Source organism: Furipterus horrens, unplaced genomic scaffold (assembly GCF_987537825.1).
Source record: "Furipterus horrens unplaced genomic scaffold, mFurHor1.1.pri manual_scaffold_9, whole genome shotgun sequence".
Lineage (NCBI taxonomy): Eukaryota > Metazoa > Chordata > Mammalia > Chiroptera > Furipteridae > Furipterus > Furipterus horrens.
The window spans coordinates 24,823,444-24,838,678 of record NW_028327179.1 but is presented as its reverse complement, the minus strand read 5'-3'; the positions used below and the strand labels follow the sequence as shown (position 1 = coordinate 24,838,678).

Here is a 15,235-nt window from a genome sequence, read left to right as displayed (position 1 = left end):
CCACGCCCCACTGTGGGGTCTTCTTCTCTCCCTGGACACCCTCACTTTGGGCATTTTGGCTCTTTGATGCCCGGGCCTGTAGCCTCCCTGGGAATGACCCGCCCCTTACCTGTGCCCCGAGACGGAACGCAGAGAAGCCCAGTGCACGGAGTGGGCACTCGGGGCCAGACCCTGGGCTCAGGCGCCAGCACGCCGCATGTGGGTGGGAGGAGCCCTGCGGCGAGAAAAGCTTTGTGTCCAGCCAGGGCAAGCGCCCCCCACTCCGCCGCCCCCAGCCTGGATAAGCTCCCTGCGGGGGGCCCTCCGACACCCCGTGCCCTCTGCATCTCTCTCCAGTGTCCTGTAGCTGCTACGACTGTTTTGGTTTCTGCCAAAGAGAAAGAATAAGAAACGCGGCCGCAGACGGAGGCAGGCTGGGCCGTGGGTGCCTGGAGCGCCCGCCAGGACTGCGGGTGGAGGCACCCAAACGAGGCGCCCGCCCGCCGGCCACGGGCTGGGAAGCCTCTGTGCCGCTGTGTGGTGGGGTGCATTTGTGTAAGGATAAAGTAAATGTTTTTGGCACCCCTGCTTCTTGTCCCTCCCCCTGCACCACGGAGTAGGTGTGTTAAAAATAATTATTAAACTTTAGGCCACAGGAAAAAAAAAATAGTCAAGCTCAAGAAAAAATGATGGATTTCAAACTCCTCAGTTTATTGAAAGCTCTATTCCTTATAAATAAATATGTATATATGATACACACGTGTATGTATCTGCTCTTTTATATGAACCACTCAAAATAATTTCATAAGTCATTCTTTATTTAAAATTGTTCTTTCAGATATTCAGAAATTCCATAGGTGGTGGCTTCAGTGGAATTTTCCCCAGAGTAAATTTCTTGGACTGAAACTGCTCTAGTTCTTCTGCCGTTAGTTGATGCTTGGGCGTGAATAATTCGTTAACTGTTGTCATGCTACTATTTGAGACAGGAAGAGAGGTAGATGTGCTGCTATTTGCAAAACTGTCACTGAATGACTTGGAAACAGTAGTGTGAGATTGGGAGCCTGGATTTCCAAAGCCAGCCACCGACCTGCTGTTTGTGACGGCTGGGGCCCCCGCAGCTCCAGCAGGGCCTGCTGCCATGGGAGCTGGGAATCCTGGAAACCCAGGCGAGCCAAAACCTGCAGCTGCTGGGGTTTTGAATGAAAACGAAGCAGCAGATGTGATTTCAGGTTTCCCAAATCCAGGCACCGGAGTAGAAGTAGTGACGGCAGGACCGGGAAAGGGAACAGCTCCAAATGCGGGCGTGTTCCCGAACACAGAAGGGCTTCCAGAAGGGGCACTGGCAAATCCAGAGCTTGTTTTAAAACTAAAATTTTGAGCATTATCACTCATGCTGTTATTCACTGGAAAACCTACAAATAAACCAGAAAAAGAAAAAAAAACCTATTACAGTCAGAAATGTGGCCATGTTAATCCCCACTTTTTCCCCCCTCATTTTCCCCTTATTCCCGCCATGTTTGGATGTTGGAAAGAGATTACAAGGGAGAAAAGTAAAAACGAGAAGCTAGAACAAACCCACTGTCTTCCTGCTACACCGACCTCACTTGCCCCGTGATTTACCTTCACTCAATGAGGCGGCTTTGAAAAGCCTCAGGGATTAGCGAGTGCTCTTACACTTCTGGCTTGTCCATGCCCCGCCCCCCATCTCACTGGAGCTGTCACTTGCGGAGGACACTATGCTGTTATACAGTGACAAGAAAGTCCTCAAAGGTGCTGCTACCACAGCTATAAAAGTCTTGAAAAGCCACTCCTAAAATATACTTCTAAAGCTTGAGCCATAGGGCCTTTCAAAGAACAGCCCAGCCCATTCTGGCCCCCCTTTCACTAAGGCTTGATGAATCAAATTCTCTCAAGCTCCATTATGGAAGGCTGTAGAATTTGCAAGGCTGACTTAAAATGGTGCTTAACATACCTTCAGGTTTTACAACTTGAAACCTATAAAATCCTATTTTTCAAAATCAGTGAACTCCTGCATTACTTTATCACTTACCTGGTGGCCCAAATGCTGCTGTTTGCCTACTCCCAAATCCAAACGTAGAGGTTGCTTGATTTATTCCATTCTTTATATCAGAGAGCTATAAGAAAGGGCAAATAATAAAGTACTTGATGAATAATTCTCAAGTACCTTTCTATATATGTACTTTAGAGCCAAATTTAAAATTTAAAATATGTGCTTAAAAACGTGAAATGTTTAACATAGAAAAATGCCCACAATATGAATACAGACAGAAAAAAGTACACCAACCTCAAAGATTAAGAGTCAATTGCTGATGAATTATGGTTTTAATTTTAGTTATGCTTTTAAATTTTTCCTAGCCCTGGCTAGTGTGGCTCAGTGGATTGAGTGCCAGCCTGAAAACCAAATGGTTGCCGGTTCGATTCCTGGTCAGGGCACGTGCCTCGATTGTGGGCCAGATACCCAGGTAGGGGGCATGTAAGAGGCAACTGACCAATCTCTCTCTTGCACACTGATGTTTCTCTCCCTTCTCCTCTCTCTAAAAAGTAAATAAAATCTTTAAAAATTTTTGTTTTCTAAATTTCAATGAATACATATTAAAATGAGAAAAATAATTTTTAATAATACATTTCAGTATCTATAGGCCGATATACATTTTTTCTTAAAGATTTTATTTATTTTTAAATAAATAGAGAGAGAGGAACGGAGGGAGAAAGAGAGGGAGAGAAACATCCATACCAGCCAGGGCTTGACAGAAAATTTTAAGTTTGCTTTCCAACTTGAAAGTAAAATTCTTGCAAAAAAAGCAATACATAAGAGAGACACTTCCTTCCCTTCAGCAAACTTTCAGGTACTCACCAAACCTGTTTTAGGTGCTGTGCTTAGACTTTTCAGTTCATTTACCCTATTCCTCCACTGATTTATTAACTGTTGGATGGAATTTAGCTGGAGAGAGAAGACAGAAAAATGATGAGTCAATATCGAGTGTTTATTTTCATCTCTCAAACAACTTCACATCTTTGCCAAAATTACAGAAAGTTTATGAAACATTTTTACGGCCCATCACTTGTAAAGTTCGCATTGACCCGCCCCTGTTTGCCAAAGATATTCCAGCTCTAGTCCCCTCTGCCTGTTCTCCAGCTCCTTGAATCACCCGGTTCAGAAGCACAAGTACCTGGCGGCACACAGTTAGTTGTATTTGGGTGGGAGAAGAGCGTGTGTGCCAGTTAAAATGCATGATCATGACTGTAGACAACAACAAAAGAGTTTGTCATTTCCTTTAGCACAAACTTCCTCAAGCTGAGCTTTTTAATTTTTGATATTTGACATGTGAGAATGTTAATCTATATAATCGACTGCTTTATTTCACTTTATTTTTCTAACATTCACCACAGTATCTGCACCTAAGAGATGCTCTATAAATGTTTGCCAACTGATGAAAGGGTTTGATTTCTGGGACTGATTGTTGGATAATCATTCCTAGTTAGTACAGTCAAAATATATTATCACCATTTTAGATAACCAATCAATTTCAAATAAAGTAATTTAGAAAATAAAAATAGCCTTGTCTTGAAAAAACTGTAGACCTCACCCACTTTACCAAAACAGGCAAGCCTCTAAATATGGAGAAGGTAGTAATTCACAGCTAATCTGTTATTGAGGTAGATGAATAGGAAACAAACTTACATAATGTTGTAAGTTGTTGCTGGCTAAGCAGTTATGGTATTCAAGTCTCAGCTCCTCTGGTGAAATGTCAGTGAAACCTGAAGTGAGAAATCAATTGGAATCTTTAAAATAAATGCCAATATTTTTGATAGAATAGTAAAGCTAAAGGGGCGAGACAAGAAAGTGCACTAATGTTGATATTAGAAAATTTTCATAATCATAAGGAAAAAATTAGAATAAAATGTAGTTGGTTATTATCTTTGAAGGGGAAATTCTTTTTCTAAATATAAATGGAGAGGAAGAACTAACAGAAAAAGAAAGTTGACTACGTATACATTCAAATTTCTATGTAGAAAAATACTCTCTATGTCAAACTATAATAAGCAAAATTAAAACGCAGATGATAAGCTGGGAAAACCAGAATGGCGACATGACAGGAGAAGAACTAATGTTAACATATTAAGAGTTCTTACAAATCACTGAGAAGAATAAGTTAATATGAGCAAAAACAACAAACAGCCAACTCACAAAATTTTCAAATAGCCAATAAATAAATGAAGTAAAAAAGTGCAATTTAAAAATACAACTGAAAATCAAGATAAAAGCCTTTACTCATCAGACTGGCAAAAATTAAAAGTGAATATTATTTATTGGCTTTAAGAATTTGGCGAAGCTCGGTGGGACTGAGCATTGGCCTGCGAACCAAGTGTTGCTGGTTGGATTCCCACTCAGGGCACATGACTAGGTTGCATGTCAGGTCCCCAGTTGGGGGCGCGAGTGAGAGGCAACCACACAGTGATGTTTCTCTCCCTCTCTTTCTCCAAAAGTAAATAAATAAACAAACAAACAAAGAAATAATTTAAAAAAAAAAGAAAAAGAATTTGGTTAAGTGGCTCTGACCAGCGTGGCTCAGCTTGTCGGGCATTGTCCCACAGAGTGAAAGGTCGCCAGTTCGATTCCCAATCGGGGAACATGCCTGGACTACAGGCCTGGTCCCCAGGTGGGGCATGTGTGAGAGGCAGCCAATTGATATTTCTCTCACACATTGATGTTTCCCTCTTCTATCCGCCCACCCCCCCAAAAATAAATACAAGAAATCTTTTAATAAAATAAAAGAAAAAATGTGGTGAAGTGGACAGTCTCCTAAACTGCCATTGAGGGGACTAAAAATGTACAACTCTTACAGGAGGAAAATTGTCATTAAGCATCAATTGCCACAGAAATGTTCACACCTTCTGATCTTAATAGCATTGCTAGGATTTAACCTCAGGAAATAATCAGATGCATTGAGTCTGTTGCAATATACCGCCTGGGTGTAGTATAGGACGAAAACCTGTTCTTGCACAGATATGGAGCTGGAAAAGAATGATGTTAACGGCCTTTTCAGATAGTTTGGAATATTCTTCCTTGACGTCACACCAGAACTTGACAGGTGGTAGTTTCTAAAAGTTTAGCTCCAATGTCGACTCAAACTTTTTGTACTATCACATTCAATTCACTGGATAATTTTGCACTTCGAATGGACTTTTTAGGTATGTATAATTTTGCAACATTACAGATTAAATATTTGGAAAATACTGGTTCACTGAGTTATCGAGAACTCCCAAACACGGCCAAATGGTCTTTTACAATATCAAAATATTCATATTTGTTAATGTCACTATCCATCTCATCAGAAGAGACTTTATGTATCGAGAAGTTATCAAGCTCACATGAGAAAAAAATTTCTCCATCATCTAATATTCACTTGAAAGCTTGCATTTTATCATTGTCAGTTGTTCTCTATGAAGTAACGGGCTCCCTTCATTTATTTTTAAAGAAAGCGTCACCAAATACTTAAGTCAAAATAACCGTAGTTGCCACTTATTCTTTCATTAGCCACTGTTCTGTGGGGGAAAAAAGTGGCTGGTTCAGCTCCCAAGTCAAACGAGCACACCAGGACTTTCCCTTCAAATACCCATCACGCTTGAGTATGTGGCAGAAACAACTCTGTGTGTGCTTCCCATTTGGTCACACAGTATAGTAAAAATGGTTTGCACTCAGAGGTCAAGATCTCATAAAATTAAAAACTTCTACCATTTCATTTCGGACATAATCTTAAGCCAAAAGGACATTAACCTTTTTCATTGACTACTGTTAGACTTTGTGACTACGGTTTATTGTTTCTAGCTTGATTTACACTAAGATATAAGGGGCTTTACTCATCGATTTTTTTGCTTCAACTGTGCAAATGTCAACACAGTGAAAATGGCAACTCGTGCATTAGGATTATTATGAAAAGATTTTTGAACTCGTACAGCTCCTGCAAGGGTCTCAGGAACAGGGTTGCCAAATTGAGCAAATAATAATACAGGATGCCCAGTTCAATTTGAATTTCAGACACACACACTTGTAGCATAAATATGTCACCAATGTTACATGGGTTATTCATATGCTAAAACATTATTCTTTGTTTACCTAAAATTGAAGCTTCACTGGGCACCCCATATTTTATCCGGCAACCCGACATAGGGATCTACGTCCCACACTTGGGAGGAACTGCTTTAGGGCATTCGACAGGTATTAGGTTCAATGCTGAACTGATTGTACAAGGCTAATACTTCTTTATTTTCTTTACAGAAAAATCACCAGCTGGAGTTCTCTTATTTCCTTGTTTTACTTATTGTCTCCTTCCCTCAAGAACATAAGCTTCATAAGGGAGGGATCTTGCCTATCTTGCTCACCAACATATCCCCAGCACTTAGAATAGGGCCTGGCACTAAAGAAATTCGGTGAGGATCTGTTGAATGAGTACCGAAGCAACTGAGGAGTGGTGTGATGCAAATGCTTGCAGAGAATGAGCAGGCAGAGCTGAGACAGAGTACAGATGCCAGAGTTCTGAGGGAGTGCAAGGACTGTCATCCGCTAGGAGCCTGCTATTCACTCAGGACCAGCCAGGTGGGCTTAGCAGTGTGGCAGTTTAGGTTGCAGCCCAGAAGGAGCTTTAGAAACTCTAGACAAAAGAAAATGGGAAGGGAAGGAGTATTCTACAGAAGTGTTATCCCTGCAGCCCAGCTAAAGCTCCTGACCTTCAAACATTATCTCCAGAATAGGCCTTCACATGCTTTATGAAAAACAACTACCCTTAAAAGGAAAGACAGGGAAGAAAGAGCAAGCAGAATCAGACAGCTAAGGCCTTCGTGGCAGGCAGGATATGACTCTTCTATTCACCGCAGGCATCAGAGAAGGAAAACTCTGACTCCAAAAAACCTCCGCTGCCTTGCGGCATACCTCTTCAGGGGAAAGGCTAAGGGAGTAAACCCCGACAGAAAATCCGGAGCCGGAGTCCCTAAGGCGGTTTGACGTTGTAGTCAACACCGGCAACTCCTGCGGCGCACCTGAAGCCAAGCTGTATTGACTCCGTCTTTCCCTTGGACCCTTCAGCTGCGAAGAGAGGGGGGGTCTGCTGCATGGGCAACAGCAGACCCTCCATATCACCCTGCCCAGGCTCTGTAGCTTCAGCTTCACTGGAGAGGACACTCCAGCGTCATCGCAAGATGTCGATTCAACACGGGAGGAGACAGATACCGTGTCACTCCGAGTCGGACTGCACAGCCATTCTCGGCGGTGCAGATAGACTCTTAAGAAGCTACACCATCGTCTCTCGAGACGGACGGCTGCCGACGATTCACCGCAGGCAGCCAAGAGGTTCTGAAGGGGTACCTATGGAGAGCCAAGAGAGTAGAGCCTCTGCTTGGGCTTACAGAATTAGAACTGTGGTGGGTCCTGATGTTACTATTTTCTCATGAGAACCACATATCTTAAAAGAACTATACCTTTCAACCTCAATCTCCGAATCATGAAGTTCTGCTGCAATGCTCAGGCACTTTAAAGAATGTCCAACCTCTCCTAACTACAGCTAAGTTCGTGGTTCATTTCTTTATTTGGCAGGGTCTCGCTTTTAGAGAATCAGAGTTGTAAAACGTAGTTTAAAAATGTACAATTTCTCAGTTACCTGAAAGGCAAGATACGTTTCCCTCTGGTGAAAAAACGGAGAACGGCCACTGACCAGAGGACTCCCAAACGACCACATCTTTTCCCATTTCGTCCCTGACAAAGAAAAAGAAAATAGTTTTCATCTGCTTATTAAAATTTATCTTTTTCTCATTTTCAATGATTGAAATGTTAAATTGTAGTAAATATATAATTTTAGGTTTCTCGTTATGTTTTCTCAAGTGTCCTTTAAAGCAGAAGTTACAGAACTATAAACTACATTTCATGTGATAGATACAATATTAAAGAAGTTCATAATTTTGCTTTTGCAGTACACGGAACCATTCGCTAATTCATTTCATTGAGAACAACTGTGTCATACATAGATTAAAGAACTAAGATATAATAAAATACACAACACAACTTTAATGGTTTTTGTTCATTACCATCCACATCAATGAGTATTTAACTGGGAAAGACAGGAAGCACTCCGTAATATAGAAACATCACATTTTTAGAGAACATTTTGTCTAATTCTCACATTTTGCAAACGGGTGAAGAGACCCACAGCCATGCAGTTCATTGGTTGGCAAAGCTGTGGATAGTATCTGCTCTAAATTCAATCCCCTCCTATGCCGTCCAGAATGCTATGATTAATAAAATCACAGATACTACAGAGAATCTATACTCAATTTAGGGTTTCTGTAACATCAAATATAGGAAGAACGGGTTCATTTGTTTCTTTTCTTCTTTTGAAACGTCAGTAGTTTATGGTACATGGCTCAAAATGTTTACTACTGACCGACTTCTAATTTATGGAAGTAAAAGACCAACAAATACCTATATTGATGTTCTGTCCTAGAAGCCAGGAGCCGAGGGTAGTTACAGAGAGCCAGGCACCGTTTTGGTACCAGTCACAAATTCTACTACACATGTTCTCGAGAAATGATAAGGAATTTACTCTACAATAACGAAGGAAACCAAATGCAACCAATTTGAATGAGGCAAATGAAGTAAAAGTTTTAGAAAGAAAAATAGGAGATGATATGTGACCTCTAAGATCACAAGTTGCTTTAAATTACCTCATCCTTTTTAAAGGTCTCATAACTTACAACAGATTTAATTAAGCAGGACTACCTTACAAAGCTATTCACAATACAGCGTTATCAACAAAGTGGAAAAAGCACACTGAGCTCTGAGAAGACACTGTACTGATACGGAAAGATGACGCATTTTTAAGCGAAATAAGATCTAGTACGATATGTATTATACCCATTATATTACATGTATATATGCGCGCAAAACGTGGTTACCTCTGAGGGATAGGATCATGGGTACTTTCTGCTTATTCCGATTTTTAGGTAATGTATTACTTCTTTTCGAAAAGCAAGCGAATGGGTAACTTTTCTGAGGGCTTTCACTTACAGGAATTCGTTTTCGTCTTTCGGTGCGTAAGAGCTGGGTGAAGAAGCAAATGGGTTCTGAGGTGCTCCAAATGCCCCGTTCCCGTCAGTTGAAGCTCCGGAATCGGAAGAACCGGAAGATGACTTCCCTTGCTCTCGGCGGCCCGCGCACCCTGTAGATTGGGACAAGCTGGATGAGTCTCTCTGGCTCGAGGCATTGCGCCCACGTCTGGCACGACCTGGAATAAACAATAAAACAAAACAATTTTACCGGCAATTCATCTTTTAAACCTCTGAAAACATCATTATATTTTGCTTATTCCATACACACATTATGCAAAGATCCAACACTTCCACTTACGGAAAGTCACAAAACTCTTCATTCTGACTTACATAGTTCAGTGTAATATCAACAGATCGCATAATGGCCTAACTGCATTTCTGTTTAACAAGATTGAGGGGACTGTTAGCTCTAGAAAAATAATGATGTGTTGCTAAGTTCAGCTGACATAGGCTTATTAAGTGAATAACTGCTTGATGGTGGAGTGGATGGAAGGCATATATCCTAAATCATGAATTCCTTCAGGATCAAAAGCTCTCTTTCTCAGTCTTGGCTTTCCCACTGGGCCCGATATAGTAATAACCTCTGAAAGATGGGGAGTGTATGAAAAAGTCTGTTGAGCATAAACAATTAGATTCCACCTCCTGTCCTTGAATAGATGCTGAAATCTATTTCAGTCTTCCCTTTCGGAAAACACATACCCATGGATCTTTCAGGGGGAGATTATAAAGGGAATTCACATGGGAATAATGCATTTGAGTTTCTCTATTACGAGCATATTACTAATGTTTCATAACCACCAAAATGAGCCAACAAGACTATCCTTTCTGTCTCCAGTTATCACTTGAACTGTCTCAACTACTCATCATTTTCTAGTGGGGTCTAAGATAATTCACCTTGTTTCTCACTGAATTGGAGATATTCCATTAAGTGTAATAACAAGTGGAGTGATGGGAAATATACTCCTTATGAAAACTGATCTCCCAACTCTAAAACTACTTAATAAAACCAAAGAGAAAAGGCAGCAGATAGCTGAACCAGATCCCTCAAGTAGGGATTAATAGCATTCTCTTATTCTAAAGCTTTAAATCCGTTGGGGAATGACACAGCTCAAGAAATTCAAGTCATCTTTTGAAGACAGCTTTGGGCCTTCACACTTACTAATGCCAGAAGCATTCACTTGCTGCAGGTAGCTAAATAACTGTTTCTTTGACACAGTTCATTACACATTTTTCCCTCAATTAACCTGTCCACTCATCGTTTATTTTCTAATCACTACATTTAGTGAGTCTCCACAGAATGTCAACTATGACATCCCGTGGTTAGTGGAAGTCCATTCACATTTACCCGACCCCGAGCCCTCATTTTTGGTTTGGGATATTTCATTAGACCTATTGTGGTAATGCACACAGACTGTCCTCAAGAAGAGGCAGCAGGTGTGAAAGCCACAATGCGACTATCCCAAGGCTGAAAGGGCGGGAGAGTGCGTCGGGGGGAGCCAGCATCCTGCGACACCTTTCAGGACCAAGTTCCAATTCTAAGAAAAGAAAAATACATCTTACCTTTAAAGTCTTGTGTTGTATTGTGTTTTCGTGTCTTACCTTTCTTTGAAGACAGCGCTTTTCGCACCATCCGTAACTGATTTAATGAAATATTCTGAACCCTTCGGAAAGGGCTTAGGCCCGGGGAGCAAGTCGACGTGCCCTTCCACGCCCCGTTCCCTCGGCGCCCAGAGGTCTTCATTGGGTATCCTATCCTCCCAATTTTACCCCAAATTTTAGGAACATGTGCGTCTGAGCAATGGCTCTGTACGCTTTTACTATATTTCCAAAGAAGTTCGCGACTTCCCCAGAATTAGGAGCCCTGACTCGGACCCTGGTTGCTAGCCTCTCCCTGGAAGCAACGTTGAGTAAAAATTATATTTGAGTCAAGGGCCAAAAAAACAACTACTCATAGGAGTGTACAAAAGCAAGGCGGCGTCTGGGTCGCCCTACGGCAAGTCTCCCAACCACTGCCACTCACAGACACTGTAGCTTTGACACGTTAAGTTCTACCTGAAACTCGTTGCTTGGCAACACCAGAACCAAGCCCCTTCTGCCTTTGTTCGCTCATCAGACACCAGCCCAGCGCCTCACACGCAGGAGAAAATGGCAGAAGGAGACCGTGGGCTGGGCTGTGCCCAGCCCCTTTCGGGACGCCCATTAACTACCGGCTTTCTTGACAGGGAAACAAATCCAAATCAACTCACTGTCTACTGAGCAGATAAATGTCCTACAGTCTTCTCTGATACCCAAATGAAACATAATTAGTCCACCAATTATGCAGGAAACAGGGAGCCCAGAAAGCCAGCCACTAAGTTAACTTACTTCGCCTGTGGCACATTATTTGAAATATTGCAGGAAGAAGAATGGGTGAGGATTAGACATCCCATGACTGAACTGTGATGAACCACCATGATGCTTTCACCAGCATGAGCGAGAGCAGGGTCTTCCTGGCTTCTGTCATTCCTGTCATTGAATGCCATAAATGTAATTGACCCCCCCAAATCAATGCAATCAGCAGACTCTTGTATATCAGTTCCACCTTCTAAATTTGGTAAGGAGGCCAGCTGGTGTCTCTTCTGCTTCAAACATTACTTAGTAATTTTGCTTCAAGTTTCCTTGTGCACTGCTTTCATCTAAATCGCTTGCTTAAATGGGATTTAGGGAGCTGTGCTGAAATAAAGTGCTACTGTCACAGGATAAAGGATAAATAATGTACACACATCTAGGGAAAAAATTAGGTTTTGGAGAACCAAAATAATCAGAAGGTTAGGGTGTATGAGTATAACTTGTAGGCCATTCTTGCTTCTGTTTCGAGGCTGCTGCTGGTAAAACGGAGTCTCTAAAACAATTACGTTTACTAATGCCAATAGTACAGCATTTACAAAGTCCTTTAGAAGCAATGCTGAAGTTATAAGTTCATTCAGTTTATCAAGTGCCAGTAAAGGAATGTTTTTTTTTTTTTCTAAAAGATCAGCAAATGTTGTGGTCTGAGGGAAGACTGTATTCCAAAGTGGGCTGGGAGTTTCACTGGGGACCCCTGTGGAACTAAGAATGGTGATGGAGAGGGTGGGGATCCCATCCAAAAGGGGCTGGAGAGAGAATATTTCAGTTTCTTTTCACCCTGTGCTGGTCGTGGGGGGCAGGGAGGAGGAGGAAGAGGAGGAGGAGGAAGGCCTCTGTTGTAAGGGTTAAAAATGGGATTGGTGTTGTTTTACTATGGCACAACTGAGCATGTGAAGGCGAAAGAGAAAAATAAAATTTCTGCCAGGCCAAGGGAGAGAGAGCTTGTTTACCAGCAATAAAACAAGGATGGGAAATGTTATTGGGTATTAAGTCAAGATCTGGACCATGTTAGAGCTAAGTCCTAGGACTTCAAAACTGAGGCTAGCCCAGAGACAATTGTAAAGTGATATAAAAAAAAAAAAAAACAAAAAACAAATCAGACACCAGAAGCAGAAAGGACATAGGACATACTTCTGAGAGATGCTGCAGTTTGTCTGAAGTGCAGATTCATGGCTTCAGGGTGATGGGTTGGCAGGATAAGGGCATTGTGGGAGAGGCAAGACCACCACAAAGCCAGAGGACTGAGACAAGGACTGAGGAGCCAGGCATTGGCCTGGGGTAACATCACCTCTTTGAGGGTAGAGGTTGTGGGCTGTGGAAGTAGCTTTCTTCGTGGCCTGAGTTATAGTGGCCCTTAGACAATAGCAAGAGAAGGGCAATTGGAAACGGCAAGGTTTTTACCAGTTCTGCACTGTTGTGGTGAAAGCGGAAGCTACAGGCAGAAGAGGTTAGGGGACAGGTGCCCCTGTCCCCAGGAGATCCAGAGAAATTAGTAGGCAAGTGGGGCCTCCATGGACATCTGAAGCTTTCCCCCTAATTTAGGGGAAGTTTCATAGAGCCTCTCTAGTGACAGGTGGACTGCATTGGGTGAACAGAAGACAATGAAGAAAAAGTCTAGACATTGCAGCCTCCAGTCCCCTCCCCACTCCTCTTCCTCAAAGCAGTCACAGGGATATTCAATGTGACATGTTGGTGGTGAGATGGAAAGTTCCTTAAAAACACAAAAGGCACAATTCAGCAGTCATGTGCTCGTTGAGGTTGGTAAAGAAAGAACTGTGTGTGGGTGTGTGGTGGGCAAGGTCCAAAAAAGGGCATCCTGCACCGGTTGTGTTAGTAAATCGCTGGGGAAACCTGAATGACCGTCAGCAAAGGAGAGGTTAGGTAAATTACGATACATTGGTACAATGGAATACTACACAGCTGTTAAAAGGAGGTAGCTCTTTGAATCAGTTTGGTCAGGATATCAGAAGAGGCTTTGCGTATTCCGTGACTGATCCAGGATGGGTACGCAGCCCCGATCAGAGCCAGTGAGAGGCTGTGAGAAATGCTATTACAAACAATACTATGTAGTTTTATACTGGTCTCTTTCTTCCAAATGCAACAGTTTCTCATATACAGGGGTGGGCAAAAGTAGGCTAACAGTAATAGTAAGTAATACAATAATAAAAAAACAAGAATGAACTCTTTCTCGTACTCCCAACTGTAATCCTCCTTTTGCGCACCCCTGTGTTCATGTACAGTCATCCGGTGGATCTTGTTAAAATGCAGTCTATGATTCAGTAGGTCTGAAACGGGGCCTGAGGGTCTGCGTTTGTATTCAGCTCACAGGTGGCGTTGCCGCTGCTGGTCCCACGACCACACTTTGAAGAGCGAGGGTTCTGCGGAGGAGCGGAGCTGCTAGGCTGTAAGGGTGTGCATCTTTGACGTTGCTAGATGTTGCCAGATGGCTCTCTTACATGCTCACACCAACCCACACTCCTAGCAACAGCTCACAAGTCTCTACATTATAACTTCAATGTCTGTTATTGTTGGATTTTAATTTTTGCCCATTTAATAGGCATCAAGTGGTATCTTGTTATATTAATCAGCCTTTCATGAGTACTATTGCAGTTTCTTCTTCAATAATAATTATCAACATAAACTAATATTTGGGGCAAGTAAAATGTCTCATATACCCATTTCATTCTTTAAAGCATCCTTCTTGGAAGATTCCCTCATATTTGCAAGGCTTTCAACTCTTCCTTTTTAAAGTGCTGGAAATAAAAGTGGAAAAGGCAGAACTGAAAGGATGGCCCTGGAAGGGAGCAGAGCGAAGCAGCTACCACGAGCCAGCGGGAAGAACGTCTGCTCTTGTTTCTGCACTCTTCCCTAGCTGAGTGAGGGAGAAGGAGCCGGAAGCTTAGGGGCAGAGGGGTAAGAGCTCTGTATCTTTCTTGAGTACTTCTGGATTCCTAGGGGAATGAATTTCACTTAAGTCAAGAATTCTGCCCAAATTAAGTCTTTGCCATCTAAAATGGTTACGCTCTATCCTATTATGCTTTATCCCACAAATTACATGTGTATAAGGAAAAATGGGAGCTACATGTGTTACAATGGTAATGCATGTGTATTGTAGAAAACGCTGATAAGCAAAAACAAACAAACAACTCCAAACCCATAATCTAGTTCTAGATTTTGGTTTCCTCACTTAGAAAATGAGGATCATGACAGTACCTAAGTCAGTGTTGTGAAGATTAAAGTAGTAATAGATGTAAAGCGGTAAGTCATTGTCTGACGCAGAGCCAAAGCTCATTCAAACTAGAGCTATTGGAGGTGATATCAGCGAGGTGCAAGAATAAAGAATAGGAAACCCTCAACCCTCCTTTCCCCATGGACACTTGGATTTAATAGCAATATATGGACCAACTGCCTCTGTGAAAAATCTGGAACCCAGTTAAGAGGTGCTTATACTCCAGGCTAACGCAAAACCAAACCCATCACAGCCTGGCAGGAAAACTCGTGGTTCTCTCTCTCCAGAGCCCCTCTCCCTGGCTCCGTGTGGTGCGACTGTGGGAAACACCCAATCCCCGTCTTCTCCCTGCGGAGGAATGTACATCCAACATTCCGACTTTTAGGTAGGCTGCCCAGTGGGGTGGGTATCAATCTGGCCTGAATCTAACTAAGTACTGCCAAGAACCAGGAGCCAGGTTGGGAGCTTGGTCTCGGTGAACAAAAGCAAGCCACGTGCACGAGAATCTGCAGTACCACAGAC

At 42.4% G+C, this 15,235-nt stretch overlaps 1 protein-coding gene across 1 annotated transcript; it reads right to left on the bottom strand.

Moving 5' to 3' along the window:
- Window positions 1-813: 813 nt before the first annotated feature.
- On the bottom strand, window positions 814-10,840 carry LOC150001456 (nucleoporin NUP42-like). Its single transcript, XM_090286873.1, has 5 exons — window positions 10,699-10,840; window positions 9,209-9,275; window positions 7,672-7,750; window positions 2,030-2,114; window positions 814-1,391 (listed from the first exon to the last, which is right to left on the bottom strand). The coding sequence occupies exons 1-5, from the start codon at window positions 10,838-10,840 to the stop codon at window positions 814-816; spliced, it is 951 nt and encodes a 316-aa protein (XP_090142999.1).
- Window positions 10,841-15,235: the final 4,395 nt, after the last annotated feature.

What these genes read in the sequence shown, in the direction of transcription:
- LOC150001456 (XM_090286873.1), bottom strand. Translation starts at nt 10,840, where the DNA reads ATGAAGACCTCTGGGCGCCGAGGGAACGGGGCGTGGAAGGGCACGTCG. An exon ending in AGCTTGTCCCAATCTACAGG is followed by an intron (nt 7,751 to 9,208) that starts GTGCGCGGGCCG and finishes TTTCTTTGTCAG; the next exon opens with GGACGAAATGGGAAAAGATG. An exon ending in TTTTTTCACCAGAGGGAAAC is followed by an intron (nt 2,115 to 7,671) that starts GTATCTTGCCTT and finishes CCTTTCTTATAG; the next exon opens with CTCTCTGATATAAAGAATGG.